Genomic DNA, 13,681 nt, shown 5'->3' with positions numbered 1-13,681 from the left:
ACCAGGTTTGGGTACCCTTTGACTCCTCTGGAATCCAGGCTCCACAGCTGTGTCAGCTGGTTTTACTGGAGATAAGCAGAATCTGGACAAAGATTGAAAATGAGAACGCAGGGAACAGGAGTCAGAAAGGAGGACTGTACTCTGACAGCCTCCAAAAAGAGGACATCTAGGCAAAATACTGCACATATCTCGAAGCCACAGGTATAAGGACCCTCCCAGGCCATTCACCCTGTCATAATTCCTATGCAGCTAACCTGGCCACAGAATATTAATTATGCTCATGATTCTCTGTGGGGTTAATCAAATGTCAACTTCCTGGATCCTCCAGCTGGGTGATGTATGAGAAACCTCGGTTCCACGGGCGCAAGTGTGTGCTGGCAGAAGGCGATGTAGAGATCACCAACCCTTGGAAAATGTACCATAAAGAAGAAGAAGTAGTTGAGAATACGTCGTTCCGTATTGGTTCCCTCAAGAGGGTTGTACAGGTAAGCAGGCCATAAAGTAAGGTCTCTCTCCTCCTGTTAGCCAGTCAGTTAGTGATCCAGGCTGCACATATAGAAAACTGTTCTTCTGTACATTGGTACTTGGGCTGTCACTTGATTAAAGAATGCAGACCATGTTATTGACAACCTATTGCATTCCATTGTTCTCCTTCTCATCCTTCGATCTTCTTTCAGACCTGAGTTGTGGTGATTTTAAAAAAATATAAAGTGTAATTAACCACTATGGATAACTGAGTTTTCACAGGGCTATTGTGTCCTGAAAATTTTCTCCTTCCTTTCTACTTCTAATTTCAAAAAAAATTTCATTATCACTTCTTGGGTTAGGTTTTGCAGCCAATGCCAGTGGTGTTATTTTAAATACTTTTATCCTTATTATGAAATTATGACAATAAAAATATTTTTAAAGAGCACTCTAACTGCAAAATGAAAAGCGGTACTTGAGCGCCCTCCCCCATGATAATTAAACATTGATTCAGGAATACTGCAGCCCCAGGAAGTAATTAATTAGTCTATAAGGAAAATTGCATGGAGAAGCAGAACTTCTGCTGAATGGGAATTACTTCTAGGTAAACATAGAGTACAGCCTTGCTCATGGGGACAGACGTGGCTGGATTGTTATGAGGAAAAGAGTGCTATATTAACTACCATGTGAAACTCCAGTGTAATTTCTGCTTGCAGCCAATTGCAGAAAAAGAATGACTGAGAAGCAAAAAAGTGTTCATGTCAACACAGCAATATATAAATTACTTGGCTGTTCAAAGATACAAGTGGGAGCCTGTGAGACTCAAGGGGGGGAATCCCATCTCTCTCCTCCCACACACACACACACTCTTGTGCTGAGTCCACCATGGCCACTGGCTCCAGCGTGGAGCCCTGGGCAGTCTGGCAGCCGCCGCCAGGACCAGTGCAGCCCCCAGGCTCTCCCTGGGCTGCTCCACTGCCAGGCAGGCCCAGTGCAAAGTTGCAGGCTGTGGGTCTACTGCCACCAGCTCTGGCACAGCCCCTGGGCTCTCCCTGGGCTGCGCTACTGCTGCCAGACCCAGCACAGGTCCCAGGCTGCATCACCAATGGCAACATGCCCAGTACGGCTTCTGGGCATCAGCGGTGGCATGCCCAGAGCACGGGCTCCCGGGCTGCACAGCCACTGCCACCAGACCCATCACGGAGGTCTGGGCTGCTCAGTACCACCACTGTTGACCACTGGAGATAAGTGCATTCTCTGTGCACTTTGGGAGGGATTTAAATTCTTCCTGTGTATTTTTTTTAAAGTTTGAGATTTTTCTGCAACCCTGGTGAGTGCCCCAAGTTTGCTGGAAAATCTGTTTAGCCTCCATGTGGCCCCAATCTGCGGATTTAGCTATCTGCAGATGAGGCCACAGGTGACCTTGGGCCAGTCACTCTCTCTCAACCGGACCTACCTCACAGGGTTGTTAGGATAAAATGAGGAGAGAGAAGAACAATGTTTTATTCTGCTTTGGGCCCCTGTGTGTTTGTGTGTGGGGGGGAGAGTGTAAATAAATAAATATTATGTATTCTGTTCACAGGACTACAGGATTCCTGAGATCAGTTTGTTTATGGAAGAAAATGGGGAAGGCCCAAAACAGAGGTTCACTGATTCCTCAGAGGACTTGCGGACTCACGGCCAGCCTTTGAAGACAGCCTCTATCATTGTACACTCTGGCCTGTAAGAGACACATTTAAAGTGCTTTGGGAATTCATGGTATGAAGAGACCTAGAACTTGGCTAGATTGTAGAGTGTGAAGCGGACCCGAGCCAGGGCCAGCACACGACGTGTTGGTCCTTGAGGTGGAAAACTCCAAAAAGGATCACCCTTTTCAAATAACGACTTGAGGCATTCTCTAGGGGACTTGAGGCATTCTCCTGCACAGCTTCCACTGAGATAAATCAGGAGCTGTTGTAAGGGTTTGGCAGTGTAAAAGCTGAGCAGCACCCTTATGGGAGGGTGTCAAGAGGTGATGACAGACCTGCTGGGGCCACAGCTGCAGCATCATACACAGACATAGAGCTACCAAGTGGGAAGTACAAGCTGGCATAGGTGCAGGGTGATGACATCACTTGCTGGGGCCTGGTTCCACTAGCCACTGGGCAGCTGCAAGCTCTGGTGACCCTGGTAAGCCTTGGCCCTGGCAAGTCCATTGTCCCCCTTCCCTTTCAGGTGCTGAGCTGGGGTATTCCCTGCAGCCCACCCCATGAGTTACCACTGCTCTTCACCCACTTTCCTTTTCTACTTGCCATAACTGACTGTTTATGGTTGTTTTGTGTATGATTTTAACTGTATTTATATATGCATTTTTTAATGTAAGCCACCCTGAGCCTGCCTTGGCGGGGAGGGCGGGGTATAAATCGAACTAATAAATAAATAATACATAAATAAGGCAAAAGTAGAATCTCGCTTACTACAACAAAGGAGAATGATTAGTGGGCAACAGGACCACTAGAGGAAGGGCCTAGGCGCTACAATGTCTGCATTCTTTCTAGCAGCCTTTCTGTAGGCACAAAATGATCTGGAGCCCTGACCCACTCTGATTGCTCTTACTGCTCCTCCCCATCTTAGCTGTAACTGGATTTTTTGTTTGTCCTGAGTTTAGTTTCCCTTTTTTTCTGATGGTACAGACAGAAGGTCGAGACCCGGGTGCCGCATGATGGAGTGGGCTCCCGTCTCTAGTTCCAGTTCCTGCCAAACTAGCAGTTCGAAAGCGAGAAATTGCAAGTAGATAAATAGGTACCACTTTGGTGGGAAGGTAACAGCGTTCTGTGCGCCTTGGTGTTTAGTCATGCCGACCACATGACCGCGGAAACGTCTTCGGACAGCGCTGGCTCTTCGGGTTTGAAACGGAGATGAGCACCGCAACCCTAGAGTCGGATTCGACTGACTTTCGAGCAAGGGAACCTTTACCTTTACCTTTTTACAGACAGAAGGTGCTGGGGGCTTGCAGGAGCAGCACTGTGCTTTCTGCAATGCAGTGGGGGTTTGTGGGAGTTTTGTGCAAAGTGTGGAGTGTGATTAGGGCAAACTTTACCTGATTGGGCAGGAAGGCGTTTTGAGGCCAGGTTTTGAGATTCTCAAGTGGAGCCAAAAAAATGAAACAGATTCAAACATGTGGTGGTGGAGTCACTGTTCAAGTCTGAGAATGGATCCAGCGGTCTTGCATAAAAACCCAGATGTGCTGGGGGGGAAATAACAAGAAAGGCAGTGGATGGTTGTTTTATTTTATGTATTTATGTAAAACATTTTAGGCTGCTTTTACCCACATACTCAAGGTGGCTTGGATCAAACCGTAAAGCCCGACTCAAACCAAGGCAAATAAAACATTAAAACACAAATTCACAGAGCATGCCAGAGGATCATGTCAGAGTAAACACATAGAGACACTGTGGAGCTCCCAGATGTTCACTGTATGGCCCCATAGGCTATGGCAGGGCACTAGGCCTGGAGTGGGTCTTCTCCAGTCCAGGGTGAATGAAACATTGCTAGCCTGATGTGGAAGCTTCAAGTTGGGAGTTCATCTGGCAAGAAGTTCTAAACAGGTCCGGCTCCAGCTTATTTTGCACCCTAGGCGAGGATCCCTTCTGGAGGCCCCCCCTGCGCCCACCAATTTTCAAAAATAAATGCATTTTAGGAAGAATGAAAAACACCAATAATCAAGAAACTCCCAGAGTACGGGGCCGGGTGCAGTTTGATGCCCCTAAGGGCCGTCCTGCTCTAGGCGATCGCCTAGTTCGCCGAGTGAGTGAGCCGGCCCTGGTTCTAAAGTGCTAAATTGAAGGCCAGGCTCCTATTGTTTATATCAGGGCTGGCCAATCCAGAGGCCTCGTATCACCTGCCAATTGCAGAGCCTGGAGATGCACACCTCTGTTCCCTCCTGGGACAACTGTGTGAATGTGCTTTCCAGTTCAGTGACTACATATTAGCACCAACGTTCACCAGCCGTTCATTGGTTCTCTCTGTAATTTGCACTGCAGGTGGCTTGTTTATTTGAAACCATTCTTTGATGATGACCCGTACATCTTGGAGCCAGGTGGATATCCCAATTTGCAAGCCTGGGGGGCAAAGGACCCCTCCATCTGCTCCATGCATCCAATTAAGCTAGTAAGTATTTTTATGGCCGCATCTGGTGAAATGTTAACTATGTGTATATGTAGGAAGGGGTGGTTCCCAGTAACCCGTTTGCTCACTGTTTCTGTCAGGTAAAAGTTTGCATGGTATAGTGGCTCACATGGTAGGTTAGGAGAGAGAAGACCCAAGTTCAGATCTCATCTCAGATTTGAAACTTGCTGGACTAAAGAAGCTGATGTCCCTTACCCTAGGGAGCCAGTTTGGTGTAGTGGTTAAGTGCGCGGACTCTAATCTGGGAGAACCAGGTTTGATTCCCCACTCCTCCACTTGCACCTGCTGGATGACCTTGGGCAAGCAGTAGTTCTGGCACAGCTGTTCTTGAAAAAGAGCAGTTTCTGTCAGAGTTCTCTCAGCCCCACCTACCTCACAGGGTGTCCGTTGTGGGGAGAGAAAGGGAAAGGAGTCTGTAAGCCACTCTGAGACTCCTTTGGGCTGTGAAGGGTGGGGTATAAATCCAATCTCTTCTTCTTCTAGGCTAAAATCTATTTTTATTTATACCTTGCCTTTCTTCCCAATGGAGACCCAAAGCACCTGAAATCATTCTCCTTTCTTCCATTTTATCCCCACAACAACCCTGTAAGGTAGGGTAGGCCAAGATGTTTTTTTTTAAACTGGCCCAAGGTGACCCAGCAAGCTTCCATGGCAGAATGGGGATTTGAATCTGGGTCTCCCAGATACTAGTCTGATACTATAACTACTACACCTGGCTCTCACACTGGCTAATTTGTGCAAGGTGACCTGCAAGGTGACCAAGTCTCATTAGGTCTTGGAAGCTAAGCAGGGTTGCCCCGGTTAGTACTTAGATGGGGGACCACCAAGGAAGTCCAGGGTTGCTCTACAGAGGCAGACAACAGCAAACTACCTCTGATAGTCCCTTACCTTGAAAATTCCACGGGGCCACCGTATGCTGGCTGCAAATTGAGGCCACTTTCCATCGCCATCCCAAGGTAAAATGTCCCCCCCCCCCTTCTCAGCAGAAATTCCGGAACATTTACAGATCCAGCTCAGCAGAGAACTGAAAATGGAGACACAGTGTGCAGATCCCCTCACAGAGCTCTCACTTTGGTTTATTCTAATTTCAGGGTTGTCCTGTCGTAGAGAAACCCAGGGAGCCCAAGGTAAGAGACAAAGCAAACTGTTCCTACTTTTAAGCATAGGATGAAAATATTTCCCAGCAGTAAAGGGCAGTTGAGAACCTAGAGCCGAACTAGACGGGGTGGCATCTTCATGGCCACCACATAAGGCTGCCAATCTCCAGGTGGGGCCTGAAGATCTCCTGGAATTATACCTGCTCTCCAGCAGTCAGTTTAATTGGAGAAAATGGCTGCATCGGAGGGTGAACTCTATGGCATTACAGTCTGCTGAGGTCCCTCCCTTCCTCAGACTCCACACTTCCCAGTCTCTACCCTGAAATCTCCAGTAATTTCCCAACCCAGGGTTGACAACCCTACTGCCACAAGGATACTGTTGCCATTTAGGATGTGCGTTCAGCTAAATCCAAGCTGAAAAAAATACCTGAAAAATACCTTATCGGTATTTTCGGGGTATTGATTCAGCCAGATAGTGATCTCGGATATTGTTCATCTACCCGAAATGGCCAAGCCCTGAAAATTCTGAATATATTCAGGATTTTCGGGACTACTGGATAGACAAACAAAGGGCATTTAAAGAGATAGTGGTCCCTTTAAATGCCTTCTTCAAGCCACGTGACTCCATGTCTTGGAGAACTCTGAAGGTGTTTAAAAGGAATACGAGCTTTTTAAATGCCTTCGGAGTTCTCCAAGCTGTTGAGTTGTGTGGCCTGGAGAAAGCATTTAAAGTGACTGTGATCCCATTAAATGCCTTTTCCCCTCCTTCATTGAAATCAATGGATGAAGGGGTCATCTTATTTAGGGGCCCATAGAATTGGACCCCCTGGTCTAATCTTTTTTAAACTTGGGGAGTTTTTTTGAGGAGAGGCACAAGCAGCAATGCTGCAAATTTGGTACCTCTACCTCAAAAAATCCCCCCAAAAAACAGCCCCCTTGGGCACCAGATACCCCCGGATCAATTCTCCATTATACCCTATGGGGACCATTGATTAGAAAAGTTCCCATAGGGTATAATGGAGCAAAAAAAATGGATTTCCTGAATATTTCCCAGAGCCGAATACCATACCTGTATTGGAATTCAGGAATATCGGGAAATACCAGTATTTTGGGGTTCAATATACCCAAACCCAAAAAAAGGGTTGGGGTTGTTTTTTTGTTGCACACCTCCAGTTGCCATTTAAAGTAATTTAAAATTGCTGTATCGGCTCTTAGTGTGGCACTCTTGTGCCACCCTCCGCATGCTTTTTCAAGTGGGCAGGGGGTGTAGCTATTTTGACACTTGACATGGCGCGAGAAGAGAAAAAAAGCATTTTGGTGTGCTGCAGAGGTCTTCACAGCATTTCTAAATTACTTTAAAATGGCAGCAGCATCCTCATGGAAGCCACAAGAATACGGTCACATCTAGTTTGGCCTGTAGAAGCCTGTTGCTGCAAGATCAGCCTTTTTTTTTTTTTTTGCAAGAGGCAGCCACTGAGCTTGTTCAGCTTTTGAAGCAAGGTTTTTTTTGCCAAGAATGTGTTTTGCAAACATGCAGATTTTGCATAGGAGTGTCATTTGCACGCTTGTTAGAACCATCATGGGGCAAGGGGAGATTGCAGAATTTGTGTGTGTGTTTTAAAGAACTATCAATGCAGTGGCTATGGGTAGATGTGGGTCAGCCTTTTCCACATACTGTGCATTGTCAAACACCTCTCTGCATCCATGAAAACTAGGCACTTGCTTTATTGTTATAACCTGGAAGCCAGGATTCTCAAGAATCGAATTTCTGTGCAAAATCCCAAGAGACTATTAGCTGGTGAAGCTTTCACAGTGGCTCCAATGGCAGAAAGTCAAACAAGACATTGTTTGGGGTAGTGCTGTCAGCATCTTTAGACTATTCTAGCCGCAGGGTCAGGGGTGGACTGGCCATTATGGCCACTGGGACTTTTCTCAATGGGCCAATGGCTGGGGTTACCAATCTCCAGGTCGTAGCTAGGGTTTCCCTGCTATTACAGCTGCTCTCCAGGTAACAGTTCATCTGGAGAAAATGGCTGCTTTGGAAGACATTATGTTATTAAGTCCCTCCCCTCCCCAAACTTTGCTTTCCTCAGGCTCCAGCCCCAAAACCTCCGGGTATTTCCCAACCCAGAGCTGGCAACCCAACTGGTGGCCTCCCTCCAACCTGGGCTGGATTAGCCTAGTGGAAGCAGGCTGGGAAGGCGACAGGACTGCTGGGGAGTGGAAACTTACCAACATTCCCAGAGACTGCTTGGCAATGGGGACCTGGAGCATATGAGCAGACAGGGACTATTGCTTTGGAAAGATCCCACCAGTTTAATGCCTTCCCAAAAGGCATCTGTTTGCACTGAGGAATTAAGTGGGCACAGCTATGTCTGGCAAAATGCTGCAGCGCAGCAGGCAAACTGGGAGACGATACTGTAGGCAGAAACTAGACTGGTTCTCCATATGCAGCAGAATGAGCTGGCAGAGTCCTGTGGTGGTAGAGGGGGCTATACCACTTCAAGTAGCAGGTAAGAGTGGAGGCTGAAGGGTTACAAACCCTCTTCTCATCCTTAAAGTTAGGGGAGCGGTGGCACAGAGGATTTTTCCTCTGGTTAGTAACATCTGAGCTGAACAGTACAGCTGTCAGTTCTAGCCCTGTGTTGGTGTGAGCTACCAGCCTTGTCCCTAGCTCGCCGTCCACCCAGCGGTTCGAAAGCTTCGGCGAGTAGATAAAATGGGTACCACTCCTTAGAGAAGGTGGGCACACCAAAGACACCCCCCCCCCAGTGGGGGAGGTGTTAGCCGACGACCGGAATGCTCAGCTCGCAAGATTGAAAGCCTAAAGGAAAAAAAAAATCTCTTCGACTCCGAGAAGCCTGTAATGGGCCGTTCCGGCCAGGCGGTGACAGTGCGGCACTGCAAGACCTGGAGAAGCCGACGTCATCTAGCCGAGCCGAAGTCAATATGCCGACGGGATACGTCTGACCCTGCAGCTGAGCAAACCCTCGCCGACTGTGGATGTGTGTGATTTAAAAGATATATGTTGTCCTCCCTTACCCCCATAAATCATTGTTAGTCCCGCGTGAATGAGTAACTGTAAATCACTCAGAGCCAGCAAGCTCTGCAGGATTGAGCGATTAATAAATTGAAAGATTATTATTATTATTATATTTTTAACTCTTCATCCTCCACTCTGATATGCCAGACTTTTCACTTTGTTATTAAAAGTAAAAGACATATTTTAAAGGATGAATAATCTTTTCCCTTAATTATACCAATAGGAAACAGGAGAAGCTATTGAAATGGAGTGGAGGTTGAAAGGTTAAACACCCTTTCCTTTTCCTGCTTGACCCTGAGGCTTCACAAGTTTGCATTTATAAATGCAGGCAGAGATGCTTGATCTTCCTTATGCCTTTTTGAGGCTGGTGAACCATGGCACTATCCCCACCACCACATGCACACATCTAGCTTTTATAGCTACAGAGATAAGAGAGATGCTCTGAAGAGTATAGATAGGCTGGAGAAAAAAAATGTCCTGTCCCTTTAATAAAGGCTTAAAGTGCAGAAATGGGCAGTTGAATCTTTTTCGGAATATGCAGGTAAATTGGTTACCTGGTAAATAACTCTCCATTAAGCCTCCTTTAAAGGGACAGGACATTTTTTTCTCTGCGTTGTTGGCTACCCAATAGGCCATGCTTGATGAAGGAGCTCTTCCCTCCACCTCTGATCTGTTTTCTCACTCTTTGTTCTCCATATTTCTTGTCTCTCTACAGGCTATGATTTATGAGAAGCCACATTTCCAGGGCTTTTGCTGGGAAGTGAGTCGTGATATTTATGATTTAAAGAAGCTGGAAAACAATGAAGACTTCCAGATGGCCACTGTGGGGTCTCTGAAAATTGTGGGGGGCTGGTGAGTGTCTGGCTGCTGCAGGCATCAAGAAGGGCCTTTTAATGGAACATATCAAGTCACCTGTACCAGGGCTAGCACCAGGTTGGTGCACAACAACCCCTCCCCCCAGTTCAGTAGGGAGAAAAAGTGAGAAGTCTGGAATGAGCATTGTAAATGAACAATGTAAAAATCCCTCCACTTTCCATCATAGCTGCTGTAGAAGACCAGAATAAACAGATACAGAGATCCTAGAAGCCAGGCGTCCTTTCAAGCCAGTAGAGAAGGTTCCTGCTACCTTTTTGGTGCACCTCAAAATCTGACACCCTAGGTAATTGTCTAGGTCTGTATAGCAGTTGGGCCGGTCCTGGTCAGAACAGATAATTTGGGTCTCTCTAACCCAATGTTGCCTATTGGCAGTGGTTCTCCAAGGCCTGAAACAGAAGTCTTCCTTCATGGCCTTTTAACTGGAGATGCAAAGCAGTACTGAAACAGAATTCCTTCTGTCATCAGATTGGCCTGCATTGACCTCCATCAGCTAGCAGAGCAATATGAGACAGAAATAAATAGTCAGTAGCTCCAGTGTAATGTATTAATCCCAGACCACGTGGTCGTCCAAAGCCGTCGAGCTTCTGAGCTTCACTTCCAAGGTCAATGGACCCTGCGGATCCTAGACCGCACCAATAGGGGGGCTAGGCTCCCGGCCAAGAGCCTATGGAATTCGCGGCCACTGTAAATAGCCAATACAGGGAGTGGGGGGGGGTGTTTAAGGTGTGGGTTTCCTTGCACATATAAGCCAGCCTGCGAGCCAAGCAAATTGTCTTGTTCTACACTAATAAAAGTACGTGAGTTGAAATCACTCGTCCGTCTCCATACTTTTCACTGGCGAAGAAGGTGGGATTCATCCTCCCCTGAACAGAGACCACGAACCAAGCATCGCATCGAGTCTCTGCGCCAAGATCACCGCACGCCGCTTCGCCTCATGCTGCATCTCCGGTTGCCACTCATCGCACCATTCCCAGCACCGAGCATCGCACTGCTGACCCCGAGAGCAGCATCGCACCGCTCCTCACCACCAATCGCTGCCACCGTTCCCGAGCATCTCTCCCACATGGAATCGTAAGATGGCTGCCGCATCCGAGAGCCTCCCTGCTTTCGACATCTCCCAACCATCACAATGGGAAACCTGACTGGAGACCCTCGAGAGCCACTTCACCATCCACGATGTCACCGATCCGGGTAAGAAGAAGGCGTACCTCCTCCGGCACTGTGGTATGGAGGCTCATCTTCTCCTGAAGGACCTGATAGCACCCCGGCTGACCAAAGATGAGTCATACACCACTTTGGTCAAGGCGCTTTCAGACCACCTGGCTCCCAAACCAATGAAATTTGTGGAGCGGAAGGACTTTTTTGCAAAGGTCCAGGGCCCTGATGAGACCGCCTCTGATTTTCTCACAGCTCTGCGACGGGCCGCCACAAGGTGTTCGTTCCCAGATCTGGCTGACATGCTCCTTAATCAGTTCCTCTTGGGGCTACGGGAGCACAAGCTCCAGAGGAAGCTGGTCAGCCAAGATGACCTGGATCTTGACAAAGCGATCCTGGAGGCCACCGCTTACGAGAAGGCCCACCAAGACTGCCACGCCAAGGCGGTCCACCAAACACAAGCGTCTGTAGGCTCCGACGGCTCTGAGGATGAGGAGATCCTTATGGTCCACCGCAGGCCGTCCCAGCACCCTCATCGCCCAACAGGATCCACCTCGGCGAAAGCTGCGCCGTCCTCCACGTCCTGCACCAGCTGTGGCAATGCACATGAATGCCGGTCTTGAAGATTCCAGGACACCGTCTGCCGATCCTGCTACAAGGCCGGCCACATAGCCAAGGTTTGCCACTCCAAAGGACAACGACAGCGGACCATGGCACAGCTAGAATCGATGGATCTGCACTCCATTTTGGCGATACAGCATCAACTGGTATGTAACTTGCCCCCCAATGGCCCGGACAAGGTGTATGTGACTGTCCTTATTGAGGGGTCCTCCTGCCAAATGGAAATCGACACAAGCTCATCCTTTTCCATCATTTCAGCTGAGATGTTGCACAAGCCAGAGGGTCTCAAGTTGCGGGACTTTAATAAGAACCCTGTGGCGGTCCGGGGCTGGGGCAAGTTCCGAATACAATTTAAAGACTTTTCTGGGTTGTTGGACCTGTTGGTAGTAGAAGGGCACCTCTCTAGTTTGCTGGGCCTTTCCTGGTTCGGGCCCCTGGGACTTGCGATTACTGGGGTAAACCAGATCCGGCCGCCGGACTTCATGGCTGTGTGCGCGGAGTTCCCTCGGGTATTCGATGGGACTCTGGGGAGGTACACCGCGGGCCCCATTCCGCTGGATCTTGACCACAACGTCCAGCCTATCCGTATAAAAGCCTGTCTTCCCCCCATCACTATGAAGCCTAAAACTGAGGCGGAGCTCGATCGCCTGGTCGAGCAGGGGATGCTGGAACCGGTCGCATCCACGCGATGGGAGACCCCCATCTTCACGCCGGTAAAACTGAATGGGGATGTGCTTATATGTGCAGATTATAAATGCACGATAAACAAAGCCTTACAGGACCATCCTTACCCGGTTCCGGTGGTAAGCCACGTCCTGGCCACGCTGGTGGGGGTGCAAATTTTCGGCAAGCTGGATTTGGCACAGGCCTACCAGCAGCTACTGGTCGATGTGGCCTCTGCGGAGGCGCAGACTATCTCTACGCACAGGGGGGCTTTTAAAGTCAATGAACTACAGTTTGGTGTGTGTGTGGCCTCAGGGATCTTTCACTCTTTTATGGATTCCCTGCTCAAAGGCATCCCAGGAGTCCAGTCGTTTTTAGATGATGTGATCATCGTGGCACCGGATCCCGCCACCTTCGCTGATCGGCTCTGGGCAGTGCTTCAGAGGTTCGACTCCACTGGCCTCAAGGTAAAGAAAGAAAAATGCCTCCTCGGGGTGCCCCGCATCGAGTTTCTGGGGTTCGCCGTGGATGCCCAAAGGATCCACCCCGCGGACGATAAGGTTAAGGTGATTACACAGCCCCCCCCTTCTTCCAAGTCAGAACTGCAGGCTTTCTTGGGCCTGCTCAATTTTTATCACGTTTTTCTGCCCATGAAAGCCGCAGTGGTGGAATCCCTCCACCGCCTCCTGGACAAGGATGCTCTGTGGGCCTGGACGTCCGTGCACGCTATGGCTTTTTGGGGAGTCAAAGACTTGCTGACCTCAAATTTCGTGTTACACCACTTCGAGGAGGAGCTCCCGGTGGTCCTCGCCTGCAACACTTTTCCATACGGGGTGGGGCAGTCCTGGGCCACAGGTTGCAGGACGGCCGGGAGGTCCTGGTTGCCTTTTATTCTCTGACCTTGTCCTCGGCAGAGCGCAATTACGCGCAAGTGGACAAGAAGGCGCTGGCGATAGTGGCGGGAGTAAAAAAATTCCACCACTATCTCTATGGCCGGCCCTTTACAGTGGTGATGGACCATAAGCCCCTCCTGGGTCTCCTAGCCCCCGACCGTCAAACGGCCCAGATGGTTTCGCCCTGGGTCCTGCACTGGTCCATTTTCATGGCGGGCTACACATACGCACTTGTCCATCAGCCTAGGAAAGCTATGGGACACACGGACGCTCTGAGCCGCCTTCCTCTGCCCACCGTGGACCCGGCCCCGGCCCACATGGTCGCCCTCTTGGAAGCTCTTCCCAAGCGCCCAGTTCATGTGTGGGAGGTCGCCCACCTCACGGCCCAACACGAGGTTATCTGTCGGGTATTGGACTGGGTGGGGAGGGGGTAGCCTACGGCCAAGGAGGGCCCAAAATTTACGCCATTCATCACACGGAAGGACGAGTTGTCGGTGTAGGGTTGCTTGATGTGGGGAGGTCGGGTGGTGATACCGGCACCTCTCCAGCAACGCGTCATAGCGGCTCTGCACAAACACCACCCCAGGGTCGTGAGGATGAAGGCGCTCGCAAGGAGCTGCGTCTGGTGGCTGGGGCTTGACTAGGACATAGAGGAGAAGGTAAAAAGATGTCAGCCAAGCCAAGCATCTCGCTCAGAACCG

General features: G+C 49.3%; 1 protein-coding gene across 1 annotated transcript in view; it reads left to right on the top strand.

Moving 5' to 3' along the window:
- Positions 1 to 13,681, top strand: part of AIM1L (absent in melanoma 1-like) — a 48,655-nt gene that overhangs the window by 11,033 nt on the left and 23,941 nt on the right. Inside the window, exons 4-8 of the mRNA XM_015411214.1 lie at positions 329 to 485; positions 2,048 to 2,187; positions 4,488 to 4,614; positions 5,724 to 5,759; positions 9,488 to 9,624. Coding sequence (XP_015266700.1) covers positions 329 to 485; positions 2,048 to 2,187; positions 4,488 to 4,614; positions 5,724 to 5,759; positions 9,488 to 9,624 — 597 coding nt within the window. The remainder of the gene's footprint in view (positions 1 to 328; positions 486 to 2,047; positions 2,188 to 4,487; positions 4,615 to 5,723; positions 5,760 to 9,487; positions 9,625 to 13,681) is intronic.

The sequence above is a fragment of the Gekko japonicus genome, unplaced genomic scaffold (assembly GCF_001447785.1).
Source record: "Gekko japonicus isolate JY-2015 unplaced genomic scaffold, Gekko_japonicus_V1.1 scaffold1145, whole genome shotgun sequence".
NCBI lineage: Eukaryota > Metazoa > Chordata > Lepidosauria > Squamata > Gekkonidae > Gekko > Gekko japonicus.
The sequence above is the reverse complement of the archived record's forward strand: the minus strand, read 5'-3'. Positions and strand labels throughout refer to the sequence as shown.